Source organism: Canis lupus, chromosome 14 (genome assembly GCF_048164855.1).
Source record: "Canis lupus baileyi chromosome 14, mCanLup2.hap1, whole genome shotgun sequence".
Lineage (NCBI taxonomy): Eukaryota > Metazoa > Chordata > Mammalia > Carnivora > Canidae > Canis > Canis lupus.
In genome coordinates this window covers 36,889,911-36,911,506 of record NC_132851.1, presented here as the reverse complement: position 1 = coordinate 36,911,506, position 21,596 = coordinate 36,889,911, and the positions used below count along the sequence as shown (strand labels likewise).

The 21,596-nt window shown below is 46.0% G+C and overlaps 1 protein-coding gene across 1 annotated transcript in view; it reads left to right on the top strand.

Annotated features, from left to right (window-relative positions):
* Positions 1-21,596, top strand: part of TRAPPC9 (trafficking protein particle complex subunit 9) — a 544,505-nt gene that overhangs the window by 146,624 nt on the left and 376,285 nt on the right. Inside the window, exon 16 of the mRNA XM_072774632.1 lies at positions 1,660-1,812. Coding sequence (XP_072630733.1) covers positions 1,660-1,812 — 153 coding nt within the window. The remainder of the gene's footprint in view (positions 1-1,659; positions 1,813-21,596) is intronic.

Below are 21,596 nucleotides of genomic sequence, written 5' to 3'. Positions count from 1 at the left end.
TTCCGTCTCCCATTGAATTCTTATGTGGGTGACTTCTGGGACCTGAGAGTAGGACTTTACACTTGATTGTGCCTCGAGCAACCTCCCTGTGGGAAGTGAATGAGTAGAATGGCCCTGGGACCGTGTGGTGCTCTGATTTTTGACCAGGGACAAGTCACTTAATCTCTTAAAGCCTTGCTGCCTTATTCTGACAGGACATTTAGCCCTGAGAATTGGTTCATAGAGAGGTAAGGTAACCCAGGGGTGGGAGCAGCAGCAAGTTGCTCCCACCTCGGGGCCTGAAGGGCCTGTAGGAGGAGGGGTAGTAGCAGAGCCGGGAACTGGGCCCTGAGCTGAGAACCACAGCAGGGCCTTCTTGGTGGAAGGAGGGGCCTGTTTTAATGATCTCCTATCACCTGGTTGGTGAGCAGAGGGTCTCGCCTTCACGTTAAGCAGATGGCCAAACGCATGATCCTTGGCCCCTGACAGTGATAATAGTGGTTTACTTGCCACACATACAGCCCCAGAGAGGAGGCCACTGTGTGCACACAGGGCCACGTGGAGGTCACACTTAGGAACAGAGTGAAGCCAGGGGCTGCGGGAGGCAGGTTCTGTAGTCCCAAGGGGGTGGGTGCCCCTGGCTCCAGTGAGGATGTCGTTGGCTTGTTTGAAGAGGTCCATGGGCTGGCAGGGAGCTGAAACCCGCCATTCAGGGGTAAGCAGGGACTGCTCCTGGGAGAAGCCCTGGTGTTGGGGGCATTCATGGATGCAGGCTGGGGGCCGGCCTTGTGTGGAGGCCAGTGCAGGCCCTCCTGGCTCCACCACAGGCCGAGACAGCACCTGATATTGGGCCCTGTTTTTAGGCCTACAGCCATGAAGGTGACCCAGCTGCTTCCAAATGGCACAAGTGGGGCCTCCCTGCCCTTCCTCCTTCCTGTCTGCCTCCCCCTGCTCCCAGTGCATTAGCGCCTTTAGTTTTTCCAGTGCTTCACAGACACTGCTTTGCTTCATCTGTAAAGCAGCCCTGTGATGTGGGAGTTGTCACCCCATTTCCACACAGAGATACCTTGGCGTAAAGGACCATTACCCTCCATCTGCTCCACTTAGAGAGGAAAAGCCATCAGACCCAAGGCCATCCGACTCTGACATGCAGGATATTTCAAAGGCGGAGGCAGATTTGCGGGAGGGTGTGGAGGCCCCCTCCGCAGGCGCTGTTCCAGGCTCGGCACCCAGTCCCCTGTTTCTGATTTTGAGTTCTTGTTTCCTGAGGAGGGTCTCTCCTACTGACTGTGCTGTTCCCACTCAGCATGGATCTGCTTCTCCTTAAGGTGATATAACCTAGATGGTCCTTGCGGTGGGGAAATTCAGTTTAGCTCCAATTCCATTTATAAGAGCAAAGGGTGCATTGATTCTGTCGGTGAGAGGAAGCCTTGCAGAAGGAGCAAGGATGAGCTAGCCCCGAGCTTGGTGCTCTGCCCTTGTGCCTCACTCATGGGGACGGGTGACTGCATTGCAGCACCCATGAGTCTGGAATTTTCTTGGTACTTGGATCAATCACATTTTAAATGGTTTGCTTCTTCTTTTGCTTTTGAGGCTGCATCAGAATTTTCAGGGGGGCTCAGTAAGTCACATACTGCCTCAGTTCCACCCTCCTGATCACAACTGTCATTGTCGTTGTAGAAAAACTGTATGGTGACTTCTTGAGTTGGAACCTGGAAGAAACCCTTGCCCAGTTTCCTCTGCAACCAGGGAAGGTGGCCACTTTCGTGGTCAACATCAAGGTGAAGCTGGATTTCTCATGCCAGGAGAATCTCCTCCAAGACCTCAGTGACGGTAAGCCCCTGTGACCCCCACTCACCCCCTGGTCTTAACTAGCAGGTTGCAGTTCCTCTGTGCCTGCTGCTCGCTTGTCGTAACTTACTTGCCGTTCATATTAGCTCAAGCTGCTTGAGACTTCTCCTGGGCACTTAGTTTGCCTACAGAGTTCCTGTACAGATCTGAAAATAAAGAAGTACTTTCTAGTTAAATCATTTCTTAATTCACAGTCTTTACTATTGTATGCTCATTTGCCAGGAGGTCATCCTGAATGGGTGGAATTACTGCATTTTTTTCAAGTTTCACTGCTGTGATCTAATTAGCTGTGATGATAAAGCTCTCCTTCAGAGTTTGGTGGTTTCTCTAAGGAGGTGGCGCCTGGAGAAAAATGGGCATTTATACTTGTAGCGGTAGGGCCAGCTAATTAGGAGTAAGATTTACTAGGTTAATTGTGTCAGACTACGAATGGATGTGTGCATTCATACTTCCATTTGGAGGCATCGTGGGGTGTATTAGTTAGCTCAGGCTGCCATAACAAGATGCCACAGACAGTGTGTCCACATGTCAGAAACTGAATTTCTGCGGTTCCGAAGGCTGGAGGTCTGGGATCAGGGTGCTCACATGTGTCCCCTCCAGTTCTTATGAGGACAGCAGTCCTGTCAGATTAGGGCTCCACCCTTATGACCTCACTTAACCTTTATGGCCTTCTCACTTTTGGAGACAGGAGGCCCTGTCTCCAAATACAATCACGTCTGGGGTTAGGGTTTCAACACAGGAATTTTGGGGGCCACAACCATTCAGTGGTCTGAGACAACAGATTTTGTCAGTAGAACTTGCTGTGTAACTTCGGGTGAGCAACTTTGGCTTCTCTTAGTTTGCTAGTTTATGAAATGATCATCGCCATCTTTACGGTTGTTGGGAGGATTTGTACTCTACTCCACCTGCAGCATGGTGAGGGTTCAACAAATGTCAGTTAGGTTCTATCTCCCCATCACTCATCTGTACCATTACATGACATTTAGCTGTCTCTTCTTACAAAACAAGCAGTGGACTAGCCTCTTGGACAACAGAATGAGTAACAAGGAATGGTCTGTCTCCTGGAGGACAGTGATGATGGCAGCTAATATTTAAGAGGTTTACATAAATCAACTCACTGAATCCTTGCAGCAACCCTATGAAATAGGTGCTCTTAATGTCTCCATTTTACAAATGATGGCATTAAGGCCCAGGGAGGTTGAGTAATTTTCCAGAGGGCACACAGCTAGAAAGTGGCAGAACTGGGTCACGAATCCAGGCAGCCTGGCTCTGGAATCTGTCCTTGTAACCCTTCTGTGGCTCAGAGGGTCAGCCAGAAAAATAAATACGGGATTAGAGCGCCCCGAGACTCAGGGACCCAATGAGATGCAGCTCCCTTTATCTGGCAGGGTCCTGTAGGGGCTCCCGAGTTGATGTGGGGCTTGGGCCTGAACCAGGAAGTTTCCTCAACGAGGAAGCCTGGGTCCCCTGGGCCTTGTAAGGAATCAGCTGGTACACAGGCCTAGAGGCCTGTCAGTTATGAAGTGGGTTTTACCTCCAGGGACTAGATGTCTGTCTGTCTGGCTGTCTCTGGGACTCTGTTCCTAGCCAGTCTCAGTTGCGCCTGGGTGTTTAGTAAGGCTGCTGTTCCATTGAACTCAGGAAACAAAGGTTAGTTACAGTTTCATGTTCCCGTGATGGGGAACTCTTCCTCCGTCTCGTCCCTCTGAGGAATCTCTGGCCACATCGGCCACCTCGTCCCAGGAGCCTGCCCAGATGTCCTGCTTGACCCTTTGTCCTGGCACTGCTCTTACCCAAATTGCTTTCCCCCACCATCTGCAGACCCACCCCTGACGTTCAGATCACAGTTGAGGAGCCTCCCTGTGGAGAGGCCACCCTGACCACGTCAGCTGGACCAGCGCCCCCTCCCTCATCATTCTTGTCATAGTGCCTGCATTATTAACTGCACTTGTTCCCTGGAAGTATCGTGTTGGTTTTCCCGGTCCCTCTGTCTCCATCCTCTAGATGAGACCCCATCTTTCCTATTCAGGCTGTATTCACACTATCTGGGCCACAACGGAGAAAGAGCTATGGTACGTTAGTGGTCTGGATGTGGGAGCACCTCTCCCCCCTCCTTCTCCTAGTATGGGGCTCCACTCCTCAATGTCATTGCCTCTCAGGGCTCCACCTTGTGGCACTGTCACCCTGGGCATTAGGGTTTCAACATCAGAACTTGGAAGGGGGACCTAAACATTCAGTCCTTAACACTCTTCATGAAATTTACACTCCTGTGCTCTCTGCTGTTTAGCCATAACGAGCTTCCTCGTATAATACTAATATTTGGGGATCCCTGGGTGGCGCAGCTGTTTGGCGCCTGCCTTTGGCCCAGGGCGCGATCCTGGAGACCCGGGATCGAATCCCACATCGGGCTCCCGGTGCATGGAGCCTGCTTCTCCCTCTGCCTGTGTCTCTGCCTCTCTCTCTCTCTCTCTCTCTCTCTCATAAATAAATAAAAATTAAAAAAAAATACTAATATTTGATTAACATTTTTTGGTATATTATTAACAAAGGTAGAAAAGCAAATTTACTGTTGGACACATCAGAAACTGTGAAAATGTCAAGTGGATTTAACATTGTATCAGGACTTAAAGAATATCAGATAAGATGGATTTTTTTTTCCTGTTTGTAAACTGCTTGATATCACCAGACTACATTTTTCTGCAAGTAGACAGGGGGTTACAGAAAGAGGTTCTGACTTTTCTTTTTCCCAGGAAGGGAGTTTGGTAAAATAAATGGTGCCTGACACCTGTCCAGGGAGTGCTTGATTAGATATTGTCCCAGGGGCTTGTCAGGGCAGGGAGACTTCCAGCCGAGCTATCTGGCTGTGAGAGTGAAGGACAGGACACTGACCTGGCCACCTGCCAAAGGTGGCGTGCCCTCCCCGAGAGACACCACAGGAGGCCTCCAGGGGAAACCTTACCTGTCTTCGTTTTGGTGGCTATGAGTTTATGTGCTCAGGCAAGACAGGGTTTGTTATATTACGGTGTTTCTGCCTTTTGTTACAGAGCTCTGGAGCATTGCCTCTGCCTTTCCAAGCTGAAAGTAAAATTGTAGTCTGAGATTTGTATTCTGGGAATATCTTCTCTCCTTTAAAATAAAGCCAGATCAAAGGGAGCTAGGATTATGATCACTGAGTGCTTTTGTAAATGGAAGGCTGGCCTGATTTCCCATCAGTTAGCCACAGCACACGTGTGAAATAGGACATGGTTATTACTAACTGGATGCCCCCTTTACTGATGATAGTGAATAGAAGCTCTGGCTGGTACTTTCCGCAGCAAACTGAGAATCTTAATGTCCACAACCAGGGAGAGTTTTATAGAGTTTTATATGGGCACCAAGGCCCACGAAGGACCTTACGGGGTCGGGTAAGCGGGTGAGCGTCTTATGTGTAGTTTAGGCCAAGGATTCAATAACTTAAGAAACAAAACAAACAAACAAAAAAGAGAAAAGACAAAAGACTCCCCCAGACTCTCAAACACAGAGAGCACCCTGGCGGTTGCCAGAGCAGAGGTGGCTGGGGGGTGCCTGGGGGGCTGGGTGAAGTGGGCAAGGGGATTGGGAGTGCACTGACCCCGGTGGCCAGGGGCGTGTCAAGTCATTGTGTTGCACGCTTCAAGCTGATACCATATTGTGTGCCAGGGACTACTGTGGCCTCTGGGAACTGGGAGGTGACCCTTGTGTGGCTCTCAGTCCAACACTTTCAGAAACCGTCAGCTGAGGAGCACCTATGGGCCCAATTTGCTTTTCCAGTGTGGACTCAGATTAACTATGGGTACTGAAATTAGATGCCATTTTAAGAATTTAGAGCAATAAATATAGCTATCATGCAAACCAGGACACTGGAGTTGTGTGGGCTGTAGGTACATAGAGGAGAGTTAATATTTATCGAGTGATGTCAGGTGCTGCCTGTAAGCCTGGACTAGCCCCTTGATTTAGACTCTGGGAAGTAGATGATTTTATAAAATTATTCCCATTTTGTAACAACAGGTGGGAGGATGGTTGTCGATGAAAGGAGATTGAAGAGAAATCCAACAATAAAATGCTATGTGCAATCCTAATCCTGTCCTGGATTTAATAAAAAGACTCGAAGGACATTTTTGGGACCTCAGTGTTCTGGATGGGGCACAGGAGCAACTGCCTTCCTTGGCAGCCACCCCGCACAGCCTGGGAGGTGAGGGCTCGGCTCACATGCTCTCCGTGTCCCTGGGCTGAGGACCCAGCTGCTCTCGGCGTTGAGCTGTGTCGCAGAGAGAGAGGGGTAACACCGCCCTCCTCAGTGTGATCTGTTGTGGATTTTATTGCTTCTGGTGTGTCAGCTCTTCTCCACTGGACTCCTGGACTTCCACAGAGGCTCTCTCATTTGTGGGTGATTGTCTAAATCAGCGTGCTTTTGGGGAAAGATCATAGAAAACTCTTACTCCTCCATCATAATGATGTCACTGTCTGCAAAAGTGGTTTTAAACTGCTTTTAGTAATTCTTTAAGAGATAATAATGGTATTGGTATTTGGACTGTGTATTAATGTGGAATAAAGTGAGTAATTAATTTTGTGGCCCTCTGATTCTAGCGTCTGGTCTTGAACTAGGATTCTTGTATAGAAGAAAAGAGGTAACAGATGTAAGAGAATAGAAATTAAGTAAAAACATTGAATAAAACTTGAATAAAAATAACAGCATGAAATTATGAGGTGTTGGGGCACCTGGGTGGCTCAATCAGTTGAGTAGCCAAATCTTGATTTTGGCTCAGGATCCTAGGGTCAAGCCCTGTGTTGGGCTCTGTGCTCAGCAGGGAGCCTGCTGGATGTTCTCTCCCTCTGCCTCTCCCTCTACTTGCATGACCTCTTTCTCTGTCTAAAAAAAAAAAAAAAAAAAAATTAAAAAATGAAATTATGGGGCACCTGGGTGTCAGTTAAGTATCTGCCTTTGGCTCAGGTGATGATCTCAGGGCTGTGGATTGGGAGCCCCATGTCAGGCTCCCTGCTCAGCGGGAAGTCTGCTTCTCCCTGTTTCCTCACTCCTCTCCTTGCTCGGGCTTGTTCTTTCAAATAAATAAGTAAAATCTTTTTAAAAAGTGAAATTACAAGGTATTTAAAAATAAATCTGCTTGCCCTGTATACTGCCAAGGCCTGGAAACTGACCAGCCTCAGAGCAAGGAGCTCCACATCATGGTCTGGAAGCACTCTTCCCGACTCAGAGAAGCCAGGGCTCCTTGGAGAAGTGGCCTGTTCCTGGTCTGGAGCAGGAAGTTTAGTAAGACGATCTTGAAACATGGCATGAGACCTATAGCAAGGACGCTGTCAGTGTGAACTGACGTTGTGTCAGGAGGACCCGACCCAAAGGCGCTGCCGCTGACAGTTTGAGGATCACTAAGGGTGACAGCTGTTTTAATTCTGCATTCTTCGTGCTGCTAGAAAGAATCTTCCACCTTTGCAAATGACTGGGAACCAGTTCATTATTTTGAACGTGATAAGTAATGAGTATTCATTCTGCTTTTCTATGCATGTGGGCCAGTAGATGACCCAATAGTTGATGACAGGAGTTTCTCTTTACCCACGTGCTCCAGCTAACAGTAGAAGAGGGATGATAGAATCAGAATACCATCATTTTGTGGTCCCTGATAGATGAGTGGACCGGGACCATGAGCATCCACATAACAGAGTAAGAGACAACCACTGTGTTCCTCCTGGGGGGAGAACACATGCCTCTGGAACATCACATCTGAGACAGGTCAGTGCTCCAGATCCAGCTACCAATTTGCGGGGATTTGGACGACAGAACTTGTTAACCAGCACCAGTCCAGACCAGGGCTCTACAGCGCAACGACCCGCTTTCCTCAAGGGTAAAAGTGTGAGGGGAAAGAGGCATGGAGTCGGGGACAGCATGCACAGCAGGGTGAGTGTCCGTGCGCTCAAGGACACACTTAAAAATGATTAAAATGGTCAATTGGGCATGATGTGTATTTCATCCCCACCCCCAAAGGGATAAGAGGGCTTCCTGTAGTTAAACTTAGCCAACTTAAAACAGTGCATTTAAACACCATATTTGAAAATACCTTGTGCAACTAAGCCCAAGCGTGCACAGCTACATGCTCGGGTAGTAAGGCATTTAAAAGCTCGGAAATGACCGTGAGATTGGGGCCAGGCTAGCTTCAGGGGAGGGAGGATGTCGTGATGGGGATGGGGCCAACGGAGGGCTTCCAGGGGCTTGGCGGAGCCCCATTGCCCTAGCAGTGCACAGCTCTGCTAGATCTTCATTAAGCAGTGTACTGCACTGTGTGCAGCTTATGCAGCTTGATCACTATTGTATTTTACAGTAAAACGTTTTTAAAAGAACAAAAACATTACAAATGTTTTCATCATAGTGCTTTTGCATGATAGCTTTTTCATTGGATTGGAGGGAAACATTTTTTTTGTCCATGAGGTTTTATCTACGAAGGCATTGTCTTGGAGATCAAGTCGGGCCACTGCACATACCCTTTCCTGGGGGGATGTTTGAGCATAAGGAACGTTCCGCGATACTGACCACTTAGTGTTTTGATTTCACTGGGGTTGATGCTTTGGATGAAAACTGTCTTCCGCGGCTGCTGCTTCTGGACCTCGAACAAAAGCATCCCCTGCTTTTCATTACCTTTTTAATAATTTAATTTGGTTTTCTCTTTCTGTATATATTTTTTGGCTCGCAGTTTTTTAAGAGAGATGCGAGCTTTCTCTGCTGACCATTTCTGTCGGACATGTTAACTGAACGTGGCATTTCCGTTTGACTGTGGGCTCCGGCAATGCTTAGCAGCACACACCAGGCAAGACTAGATGGCAAGGAGGCTTGGGGAAATCTGGATGGGAAACCTGAGTCCCAGAAGGTGAAACGACTTGTTCACAGCCCTACGTAATGGTGCCAGGGTCTCTGCTCACCATGGGGACTTTTTTTATACCATTCTCTGCTCCTTCCCTCCATTAGGGAACAAACAGGATGATATTTCCAGGCATGTGTTTGTGGTGGTTGTAGAGAACGCGATGTAGTTCTGTGGACAAATGGAGACTTGGAAATTTTTATAATGGGTGTGTGATACTAGTACGTGGGAGGCATCTTACCCATGGCTGGGTGGAGGGTGGGAGAGGGTGATGCAAGATCCCGTCCTTTAGATTATCCACTCTTTTTGCATTTTGAGAAGGAACCAGCGGACATTGCTGAACAGAATTCATTCAGTCTCCTGAACTTTGATGCTGTGGAGAGAGGGTGCTTCTCTGCATCACGGAGCACCCCAACCGCCACATTCATTCAGAGATTTCTGATGAGCGTGTGCCTTGTCGCCTGCTGCCTGCGGACCATCCTCCCCATCCTCCTCCCACCTCGTGCACCACTTTTCACAGAGGCCACTGGGTAGAGGCGGTCTCAGCTTCCTTCTCGTGTCTGGAGTAGGTTTGTACTTCCATCTGTTTAATCCGGGAGGAAGAGGTCTCTCCTCTAATCCAAGGAAATTCCTTGACGTGTGTTCAGGATCCTTTCTCTTTAGACCTTTAAACTGGACCACTGGTTTTTTTAAGTCACAGTGTGTGGACAACACGCACCAGAGGCTGCTTGATAACATGCCGAGTCCTTGGCCTGCCAGCCCTTCTAAATCCGTCTCCAAGGGCGCTGGGCTGGGCTCTGTGTTTCTGACAAAGTCCCCTGGGGATTCCTCTGTGCACTGAGATCTGAACAGTTTTGTCCAGTCCTTCAGGAAATATGCTCGATCTTACAGTCTAGGTAACACAGAACAAACCCTCCCCTCACCCATGGATTTCTGTATCCCTGCTGCTTTTTCCTTCCCTCCCTGGTTTTTGTCCTCCTTTGGCTACTGAGGCCGGGTCCCTTTCTGGGTCAGGCCCCACTCACCAGCTGCCATGATGTCTGGGTGCCCCCTCCTCCCTTCAGACTTGTCCATATTCGTTCTTTTTGTCTATATTCCAACTAATGACTTTCCTAACAGTTGGTCCTTTGCCCTGCTTTTATGTCATATTGTCCTAAATGATTTTAAGAGCTCCCCAAACCTACAATTCCAGTGCTGTGCCGAGACTCTGAAATCTTTATTTCTGCTCCTGAATTCCACAGCTCTATTTTTAGCTGGCTTCCTGACATTGTCACCTGGCAGTCCCCAAAACAGCTCATGTGCAATCCATGTAAACTCTGATAGGCTGCAGCTCACTGCAGACCTGCTCCTCTTGCTTTGCTTCCTCTGTGGATGAAAGCTGTCACTGCACCCAGAAGTGGACTGTGCCCCTGCACTGCTAATGCTCCATCAGCTCCCCAGCAAGTCCTGTCTACTCTGTCTCCAAGAAACACCCCTGCATCCCTCCCCTTTTCCCCAGGAACCTTTGTAAGAACCTACTAATCTCCCTGCCACTGGCCTTGCCTTCTTGAATCCATCCTCTGTTATGTTTTTGCTTTTTCTTGAAAACAAATGTGCTTCTGACTTTGGTATATAAGGCCCTATATAATCTGGTCTCACCCTCCCCTCTGCCTTCCCGGCCTCATTTCTGCTGCTTTCCTTGCACTTCATACTTTGGCTGTTCTGAAATACTGTGTTGAGTTGCTGCCTTTTCTTCCACCTGCAATGACCATCAGCCTTCGTCTGCTAGCCCCAGCTTTCGTCACTTCCTCTTTGAAGGCCTCTCCTGGTGTGCGTGTTACTTTGGCATCTTTGAATGCTGTTCGTTTCTCCCATACTGTTCTTGCCCCCAGCACAGGGCTGGCTCAGAGGAGATGCCAAGCAAATATTTATTGAGTGAGGGATGACAGGCATGTCGTGAAGCCACATTGAGTGTTCCTGACCCAGAGGTCAGGAAAGGGAGAGCTGTCTGGGTCGGGATGATCACACTTTGATTTCTGGATGCAGGGCCCTTGAATGGTGCCTCACTGAAGGGTGAGCTCGACACCAGAGGGTAGGGATGGAGGTGATGGGATAGAGGTCTGGGTGGAGAGAGAGGCTCTGGGTAGGATGGTGGGGCAGGCAGGCTGTGGGAAGCCCGAAACTTGGGAAGAACCGTGGGCTTTATTGGAAGGTCCTGGAGAGCCACGAAGAGCTTTTCAGAAGGTCAATATGATGGAGATTGTTTTGAGAAGGTGAGTGGGTGGATTCACCTGGGTGTGGTAGGTGACAAGTGTCATAGATTAGGGGTGAGACTGATGGGTCTTAAGCAGGAGAGAGCCTGACTGGGGAGGAAGGCCTGGGGGCATCCCTTTCCCTGAAAGATTCCATGTGTTTGTGGCATAGAGTTTAGGAGCTGGCCAAGTAGTTTGATGAGCTCCTATCAGAATTTATTCTGTTCTCTTTGGAAAAAATGCGGTTTTTCTGCCTGAAATACCTCATGCTTATTATGCTTAAGATAAGCTTTGCCTATGGGAAGGTGGACCTGTTCAGAATTGGATGCCCGAGGCTTTTTTTACAGACGTGATTTTATGAAGGTGGCCAAGGATTTTACTGAATCGTCAGTTTCTGAGGCTGGAGAGTATCAGGGATGGGAAGGGACATTTATTGAACGCTCAGCATGTTCGGGGCATGTTGTTAAGGCACCTCCTGTTGGTTGCCCCTGAGGTGGTGCCGCTGTCCCATCAGGTGACACCCGCAACTCTGTGGCATCCCTCTCCTGGCATTGGTCTCTAGCTGCTGCAACTGTGTCTGCATGTTTGGTCTTGCTCACCATGTGCGTCTTAAGGCAGGGCCAGCGTCCTTTTGTGTCTTTAATGCCAGCCCCTGTAACTCCGTACCTGGAGCTCTCCATTTCCTCTTCTGAGTCCCCATAATCCTCTTCACCATTGCACCAGGAGCCTTAGAGCTCCACCCAAGACCCTCTTCTACTCTCTGAGTTCCGTCTCTCTTAAGAGTCTCTCATCTGTTCACATGGCTTCAGTAATCATCCCCCCAGGCCAGACATCTCTGTGCTCTTGGCCGGTGTATCTGACCACATGTCCTGGGAAGCTCTTCATTCACGCGGACAGGTGAATCTGGGTGGAGGTTTTTTTTGGTGGCTGCTCCCCATCCCCAGCTGTGGTGGGTTTCCATCAGTGCCCTTGTGCAGAGCCTTTGCTGCTCCTCCCCTTGCAGGTTAGGGCTTTGATCTCACAGGGAGAGGCTGGGATTAGTGCAGTGGCTGGCATTCCCCTCAGCCAGCTCCAAGGAGACACAGTTTCAGGATCCTACGGCAGCCCCCAGGAGCTTTACACTCTTGGAGCCCATACAAGGCCTTTAGTAATTCATTACTAGCTGAATCATTTCTAGCTGAACTTTGTTACTGGTTTTTCAGGTGTCCCTTGTGGGCAAATGCTGGGGGCCCTGTAGCTTCCCATCAACAGATTTAGGATTAGTTTTCCCTGTGACTTTATTTCTCTGATCAGTTTGGGAAAAGTTGGTTTTCAGTTTATCCAGCTTTTTCCTTAAGGATGGGAGCAAAGTTTCAGTTCTGTACATCTCCCAGCTGAGCTCAGAAATCTACCTCCTGTGTTGTAATGCAGACCTGTAGTCATTTGTCAGATCACACACTGCTTTTGTTTTGTGTCCAGTGGGTTATTGGCTTCCTTTCCGAAGGGCAAGGTTACCAACGCACCGGACGGCCCGTCTGTTGTGTTCAGCCCGTATTGCCCACCAGCCTCCTGACTCTCAAACTGTAACTTCTCCGCTCTGTGGCTCAGCCTCAGGAAAGGTCAGCTTGCACGGCATCCCTCATCCCTGGAGCTCTCAGGAGCACATCTATGGGTGAGAAAAAAGCTTCATAGCACCTCGAAGCCAGGTTTATGTCCCAGACCCCTAATAACCTGCGGAGGTGCCTGTATCCTCGGGCCACTGTTAACCCTGCAGGTGGAAAGGTTGACTGTTCTCGGGTATAAATTCACGTGGGAAGACAACTTCCTGAACTACCAGGATAGAATGTAAACCCAGGGGCTGTCTTTCCTCAGCAACAGGTGATCCTTTGCCGGCCCCTGGTTGAAGCCTTCAGATCCCCGAGCTCCTTCCTCTCATTACTGCTATTCCGGCCCACCTGGTGGAGATTCACTGGCAAGCAAATAGGAAGGTGTTCAGTAGAGGGAATTCAGAATATTTTCCTTTTTCAAAGAGAAAGGGATGATTCTTCTGGATCACTGCAGGTTGGTTTACTGTGAGCTCTGGCTGTTGATTGCACCAAGTCTTGTTAGGTTTGTCTTTTAAGTCTTACCAGCCCTTCTCTCTAACCCCTTTGACCGTTTTGAGATTCTGGTTGGTCTCCCAGCTGCTCACTGTGCTCCCCTCTCTGTCTTCCTCGTCAACCTGGTCCTTCCCAAAGCAGAACCTGGCTGTGTTGTCCTGTTAGACGACTTCCCAGGGTTTTGGCATTGACTATGGATGAAGCTCCCAGTGTGGCTTATGTGGTCCGGCCATGGTGGCCTCTTTACCCTCATCCTAGCCCCTTCTCTGCTCATTGAGCTCGTATTTCAGAAACACAAAATTGCTTGTGTCTCTCTGATTTGCCGTGGTCTCTTAGGCTTACTTTCTGGGTGCAGACCAGTGGCCTTCAGACGTGCCTGCGCTTTGGAATCATGGCAGGGAATCTTTAAAACATTGTTTTGGTTCCCTGACTCCCCCAGACATGGTGATTTGATGGGCATGGAGGCGACCTGGGGCCCTGGGTTTATAAAGTGTTCCAGATGATTCTTGTGTGCAGCCAAGTTGTGGAACCACTGATAGGGACTGTTTTCCCTCTTGTTGGAAAACTCAGTCCTTATCTCGGTCCGGCTATTTCAGATTCTTGGCGACTTCAGACAGATGCAGCTGCTGCTCATTTTCCACTCCCTGCTAGGGTGAGTCTCCTCTCTGGCTTAGTGTTGAGGTTTTTAAATATTTTCTGTCCTTTGATCTTCCATATATATTTTAGAATCAGTTTGTCAGATTCCTTAAAGCAGTTTGTTAGAACGCTGAAGGGACTGTGTTGACCTATACATCAATTTGGGGAAAAATTGACATTTTTATGGGAGTCTCCATGTCTCTCAATATTGTCTGCCCTCTCAAATGTCTTTCAGTAACACTTTAATTTTCTCTATAAAGGTCTTAAAGTATTTTACTAGACTTATTCCCAGATACTTTATTTTTGTTATAAAGGTATTTGAATCTTTTTACAGAAATATATGCAATAATGAGCACAGATGTTACATATACAGCTGGATGAATTTTTATTTTTTAAAAGATTTTATTAGAGAGTGGGGATGGGGTGAGCAGAGGAACAGAGAATCTCAGGCAGACTCCATGCTGAGCACAGAGCCCTACTTGGTGTTCAGTCTCACGACCCTGAGATCATGACCTGAGCTGAAGCCAGGAGTCAGACCCTTAAGTTGACTGAGCCACTCAGGCACCCTTGGATGAATGTATATTTTCATACTCCTTCCTCCTTGCAACCAGCACCTAGAACTATATGGGATAACTTGCACCTCCTCTGGTTTCCTGGAGTTTTGTCACTGATGATGACCAGGAACAGAGATGACTGTAACTATGACTTCTGTCACCATAGATTAGTTTTATCTGTTCTTGACTCATAGGGAAGAAATACAGCATACACTCTTGTGTATCTTTTTTTTTTTTTTTTTTTTTTTGGCTTTAAATGACACATTCAAGTTCTGGAGCTCAGAAGTTCAGAATCAGTGTTTTTTTTTTTTTTTTTTTTTTTTCCTACTCAACATTATGTTTGAGATTCGTGCATGTTGTTGCATGTTGCATTTGTTCCTTTTTATTGCTGGATGCTATTCCACTGGGTTAGCATATCATAATCGTGATTGATGTTTGAGTTGTTCCCAGCTTTTGGCTATTATGAATAGCTGTAATTTTTCTGGCACAGATATTTGGTTCATTTTTTTTAAAGATTTATTTATTCATCAGAGAGATATATAGAGAGGGAGAGAGACAAGCAGAGGGAGAAGCAGGCTCCATGCAGGGAACCCGATGTGGGACTCGATCCCGGGACTCCAGGATCACGCCCTGGGCTGAAGGCAGGCGCTAAACCGCAGAACCACCCAGGCTGCCCGGTGCATTTGTTTTGTATTAAGAGTCTGTTTCTTGGTTTTTCTGTTTCTTCCCCTCCCCACTCCATTTGCTCATTTATTTCTTAAATTCCACGTACGAGTGAAGTCATATGGTATTTGTTTTCCTCTGATTGATTTCACTTATAATAGTACCCTCTAGTTCCATGCATGTTGTTGCAAATGGCAAGATTTCATTCTTTTTGATGGTTAATACTCCATTGTACATATACCACATCTTCTTGATGCATTCATCAGTTGATGGATACTTAGGCTCTTTTCATAATTTGGCTATTATTGATAATGCTATGAATATTGGAGTGCACATATCCCTTCAAATCAGTATTTTTATATTCTTTGGGTAAATACTTAGGACTGCAGTTGCTGGGTCATAGGGTAGTTCTATTTTTAACTTTTTGAGGAATCTCCATACTGTTTTTCAGAGCGGCTACACCAGTTTGCATTCCTATGTGGTGAGAACAGTTAAGATCTTTTGTAGGAACTTTATGTAATATACGACGGTAAATATTATAGTAAATATTATATTGTAATGTAATAAATATAATTATAGTGCTGTGCACTAGATCCCCAGAAAGTATTCATCATCATTTTTTAAAAAAATTTTATTTATTCATGAGAGACACAGGCAGAGGGAGAAGCAGGCTCCATGCAGGGAGCCCAATGTGGGACTTGATCCCAGGACCCCAGGATCATACCCTGAGCTAAAGGCAGAGGCTCAACCACAGAGCTACCCAGGTGCCCCAAATGTATTCATCTTCTAATTGAAAGTTTGTACCGTTTAACCAACATTTCTCCATTTCTCTACCTCTCAGCCCCTGGTAACAACCATCATTCTCTCATTTCTGTGAATTTGGCTCTTTTAGATTCCACATATAAGTGATATATAGTATTTCTTTCTTGGACTTATTTCACTTAGCATAATGCTTTCAAGGTCCATCCACAATGTTGCAAAAGGCAAGATTTCTTTCTTTCTTATGTAATAATGTTGGATTGTATAAATGCCACATCTTCTTTACCCTATTACTGTGTAGATGGGTATTTAGGTGGTTTTTGTATCTCAGCTCTAATATTGCAATAAGTATGGGAGTCAGATACCTCCTTGAGGTCTTACTTTCATTTCCTTAGGATATATGTATATTCGGAAGTGGCGTTGCTGGATCATAATGTAGTTCTAAAGTTTTGAGGGGGTCTCCATGCTATTTTCCATGGTAGCTGCACCATTTAATGTTACCATCATCAGTGCACAGGGATTTCTTCACATCCTCACCAACCCATCTCTCTTTTTTTTTTTTTTTTAAGATTTTATTTATTTATTCATGAGAGCGAGAGACAGAGACACAGGCAGAGGGAGAAGCAGACTCCATGCAGGGAGCCTGGAATGGGACTTGATCTTGGGACTCCGGGATCATGACCTGAGCCAAAGGCAGATGCTCAACCCCTGAACCACCCAGGTGCTTCCCCATACCTATTTTTTTGATGACTGCCATAATTGGTGTGAGGCAATAGCTCATTGTGGTTTGATTTGCATTTCCCTGATGATGAATGATGTAGAGCATCTTTTCACATACCTGTTGCCATCTGGAGGTCTTTCTTGGAAAAATACTCAGGGATTCTCATTTTTAGATTGTTGGGTTGTTATTGGGTTGCATGTGTTCTTCATATATTACCAAATAGATGATTAGCAGAAATTTTCTTTCATTCTGTAGGTTTTCTTTTCACTTTGCTGGCTGTTTCTCTGGCTGTGCAGCAGCTTAATTTGCTCATTTTTGTTTTGGCTGCTTGTGCTTTTGGTGTCCTATGAAAAAATTGCTGCCAAGACCAATGCTAAGGTGGTTTCACCCTGTGTTTTCTTCTAGGATTTTCATTGTTAAAATTCCTATGTGTAAGTCTTAAGCTATTTTGAGTTATTTTTTCTGAATGGTGTCAGATAAGGCTCCAGTTTTGTTTTTCTGCTCGTGGTTATCCACTTTCCCCAATACTGCTTATTTATGAGACTGTCCTTCCTTTTTGAGTATTCTTTGGCTCTCTTATCAAATATTAGTTGACAGTGTATGTGGGAGTTTATTTCTGGGCTCTCTGTTCTGTTAGTATGTGTGCCTTTTTTTTTTTTAAATTATTTATTTATGATAGTCACACAGAGAGAGAGAGAGAGAGAGGCAGAGACACAGGCAGAGGGAGAAGCAGGCTCCATGCACCGGGAGCCCGACGTGGGATTCGATCCCGGGTCTCCAGGATCGCGCCCTGGGCCAAAGGCAGGTGCTAAACCACTGCGCCACCCAGGGATCCCCCCCCCTTTTTTTTTTTGACATCGCCATACTGTTTTGATTACTAAAGCTTTGTAGTATAGTTTGAAATCAAGAGGTGTGATACCTCCAAGTTTTTTTTTTTTTTTTTTCTTTTTATTTCCCCTCAGGATTGCTTTTCTCTTTCTGTGAAAAATGCCTTGGAGTTTTGATAGGGATTGCATTGAATCTGTAGATGGTTTAGGGTAGAATGGACATTTTTGACACTATTCTTCCAATCCATGAACAGAGGATATCTCCATTTATATATGTCGTCAATTTCTTTCATCAAAGTCTTAACAGTTTTCAGTGTTTAGATCTTTCACTTTCTTGGTTAAATTTATTTCTAGGCATTTTACTGTTTTTGCTGCTATTATGAATGGGATTTTCTTTATTTTTCTGGTGTTACTGCCTAGAAAACCAACTGGCTTCTGTATACTAGTATACTATCTTGTAAGTTTACTGAATTTGTTTAGACCTAACTTTTTTTGTTGTTGAGTTTTGAGGATTTTCTAGAAGATTAGATCATTTGCAGATAAACCCAATTTACTTCCTCCTTTCTGATTCAGATGCCTTTTATTCATCTTGCCTGATCCATCTGGCCAGGACTTCTCTTCTAATACCGTATTGAGTAAGAGTGTGAGAGTGGGCACCTTTGTCCTGTGCCTCGTCTCAGAGGAGAAGCCTTTCAGTGTCTCATCGTCGAGTAGGAGAACAGTGGGTTTATCATATATGCCTTTGTTATATTGACAAACATTCTTTCAACACCCAGTTTGAGGGTTTTTATTATGAAAAGATTTTGAATTTGGCAAATGCTTTTTCTGCATTTGTGGAGATGTTACGAATGTTACCCTTCATTCTGTTATTGTGGCATATCACCCTCATTGACTCATGTGTGTTGAGCTGCCTTTGCATCCCAGGGATGGCCCTCACTGAATCATGGTGTTTAATCCTCTTAATGTGCCATTGAATTAAGTTTACTGATGTTTTATTGATGATTTTTCCATCTGTATGCAGCCAGGGATATTGATCTGTAGTTTTCTGGTGGTCTTGGTCTGACTTTGGCATCTAGATAATCATACTGGCCTAGGAAAATGAGTTTGCAGTGTTCTCCTCAGGTTTTTGGGAGAGTTTGAGAAGAATTGGCATTAATTCTTTAAATGTTTGGAATTCACCAGTAAGGCCATTTTTGTTAACCTCTTTTAGCCTAGTTTTTGAGATAATTATTTTAAAGATTTTATTTATTCATTTTAGAGAATGGGCATGAGGAGGAGGAGGGGTGGGAAGAGAGTGAGAGAGAGAAAATCTCAAGCAAACTCCACACCAGTCAGAGCCAGACGCAGGGCTCAATCTCATGACCCTGCGATCATGACCTGAGCCGAAACCAAGAGTCGGACACTTAACTGACTGAGCCATCCAGGTGCCGCATGAGCTGATTTTTGTGTGTAGTGTTGTGATACACATTAGATACTCAAATATTGAATAAGGAGTGGATATTATAGAATATTTGAAGTACGTCATAGTTTTAAGTATGGAAATAACTACTAATATTCCATTGTAATGAGGTAATGGGACTCCCACAATCTTTTCCTTGGTTTTTATAAAGCACTGTATAGTTGAGTACAGTAAGCAATTAGAATACATGTTTTCCCCTTACAAGTGTTTGTGGGGTATGCATTTTATCCCATGTACTATATTGCTCTGGGGATTGCCCTGAGGAGTGAAATGAGATCCAGTCCCTACCCTCAAGGAGCTGTCCAACAGAACTCTGTGACGGGACAGTGTCCTGTTCTGAGCTGCCCCATAGGGGAGCCATGAACCATATGTGGTTCTGATCTTTTGTGATGTGGATGACACACCTGAAGATCTGAAGTTTTATTTGATTTTAATTACTTTAAATTCAAAGTCTCATTATCTAATGTCTGTTAGCACAAGTCTAGTGAGAGAAACCAGCAATTTTACAAATAAATGAAAAATTGCAACTTTGCTAAATGCTGAGTAGGAAATGTGGTGATGTTATGGCCATATCATTGGGAAGAACACAGTTTAAGGGGTCAGGGAAGGCTATTCTTTGAAAGTGATGATGGAGGTAAGGTTTATAGAAAAGGCAGGACTGAAGTGGGTAATAAAGGGTGGGGTGGGTGAAAACCTTGTGGCAGAAAGAGCAAAGCAATTTCTGGCAACTTATATTTTTGAACAGTGAGTGTTTGAGACGTACACACAAAGTTAGTCCTTGAGAGACTTTGCCCATAGGTATTAATACTAATTTGTTGAGGCAAAAAGGTTTTGTGGGATGCTGGGGTCTACTTTTTCTCTTGATAACTTTGTACATTAATGTTTCAACTGGAAACTGTCAGAATTGTAGTTTCTGTGATTCGGCTAATGAAGAAGTAAGGACGTTCCCTGTTTTGCAGGGATGCTCAGTGCTTGAAGACTGCTGCGAAGAGCACATATAACATTCAGGTTGTACTTTGAATTTCTTGTTTCTAAGGAGAACAAGCACATGCCATTATTTGCCTTGGGACACCACTGCTATCCTTTTATCATCTTGTGAAAAGGCATTCTACTTCCAATCTCAGACTGGCAGTACTCTGGTTTTCCTTCCCAGGTTTTTGATCCTGAAATAACATACGCTAATTGAGCTATTTCTGTGGCTTTCTTTAGAGAAATGATGTTTGTTTATTTGTGTTTGTCTTAACATAGAAATAGAATAAGATGTGTAAACAAGATGTAAAAGCTGTAATGCCCAGAGTGAAACCTGAGAAGAGCACTTGGTTATCAGTGCTGTTGAGCTGTGATTCTAGAGGTCTGGCCCCAGGCTGGAGGCCGAGATGGGCAGAGCCAAGGCTTTAATTCTAGGAGTCTAAGCCACTTTCAGCAATCTGCTTCTGGACAAACAGGGAATACCCTGCAATTCAAATCCAGGTCCTCCTGTCTCATGGTCCTTTGGGATTACCTTCCTCTGCATGCACAGGGAGAAGGCCCCAGCCAGAGGGATCTGGGGGCCGTGGATGATGCCACAGCCATCTGCTAGGTGCTGTGACAGATGCTTCAAGTACAGACAAAGATGCACAGTTTCTGTCTCCAAGGTGCTTCTGGTCTGGGAGAGAGGTCAGTGCAGGGCACTGTTGTCCATGCCAGGGTCTGTGTGTGCTGATGGGGGAGCTGCCTGTCTTTGTCAGCAGAGTATGGAGGCAGCTGACAGGTGGAAGGTGTTCACTTCTCTTGAAGATGTCCAGAGTAGAGAAAGCTGCGCTTGAGGACACATGTCCAGGCCCTGCCTCCAGCAGCCATGGGTGTCCTTATCTTGGGCTGAGTGTACCCTGCTTCAGTCTCACCCACTAACTGTCTTAGAGGACAAAGTCAGTAATGTCCTGATGGCAACAGAACTAGTCCGGGGTTTTAAAGTCCACCTTAGTTGGTCTCCTCTCTGGCCAGGGATTCAAGTGTTATCCCTTTCCAACAAAGGGGATTGTCATCAGCAGGCTCCAAGGTAGGACCTTACTGAAAATTGGCTCTTGAGGCACATTGTACCTCAGGTGTCGTGAGGAGGCCTTGCTATGTGTGGATTTCACACCTGCCCCTGGAGGGACAGATGGACTCTCTCGTACGGAGTGTGCCTTGTGTGCTGCATGGTGAACCACACCCTGGTCCCTTGGTTGTCTGTGGTGCCTGACTTTCAGAGGTGCTCCTTAATGAACATTTATGCAGGCCTATATCTGTTTTCTGAGGTCATGCCATCTTCTTTCTCAAATTTCCCATGCTTTTTTGAGTCTCTTCTTCCTCATTCTTTTGAGGCCTCTGGTTATTTGCAAATGTTAATAGCTCATTAACAACTTTCTTTGAAAATTAAACATGCGCTTACCAAATGACCCAGCCATTTACTCCTGGATGTTTAACTATGAGAAATGAAAGCGTATGTCCATTCAGTGACTTGTACGGAAGTGTTCAAAACAGCTTTATTTGTAAGAATCAGAAACTCGAAGTAACCTTTGAAGTAACCTTCGAAGTAACTGAAGTTTATGAATAGGTGAATGGATAAACAAGTTGCTAGAGCCATTCAATAGAATTCTTTTCGATTGTGGATATGTGCAGAATGTTGGGATCAGTCCAAGATAAGTTTGCCGAGTGATAGAAACCTGACAGAAAAGGGTGTATCATGTGTACGATTCCATCTGAATTAACTTCTGGAAAATGCAAACTCCTCCATGGTGACAGCAGTGCTCACCTGGGGCTGGGAGGAGGCTTGGGGAAGACGGCAGTGGGGCGGGGGTGGGAGGGGTGGGGCACAGGATGCATGGGGAAGCTTGCAGCTGATGGGTATGTTTGTTGTCTCAGTCACACTGGTTGTTTTAAGAGTGTCACCTCCCCCAGTTGTACACTTTAAACTCCTGCAGGTTATTAAATTC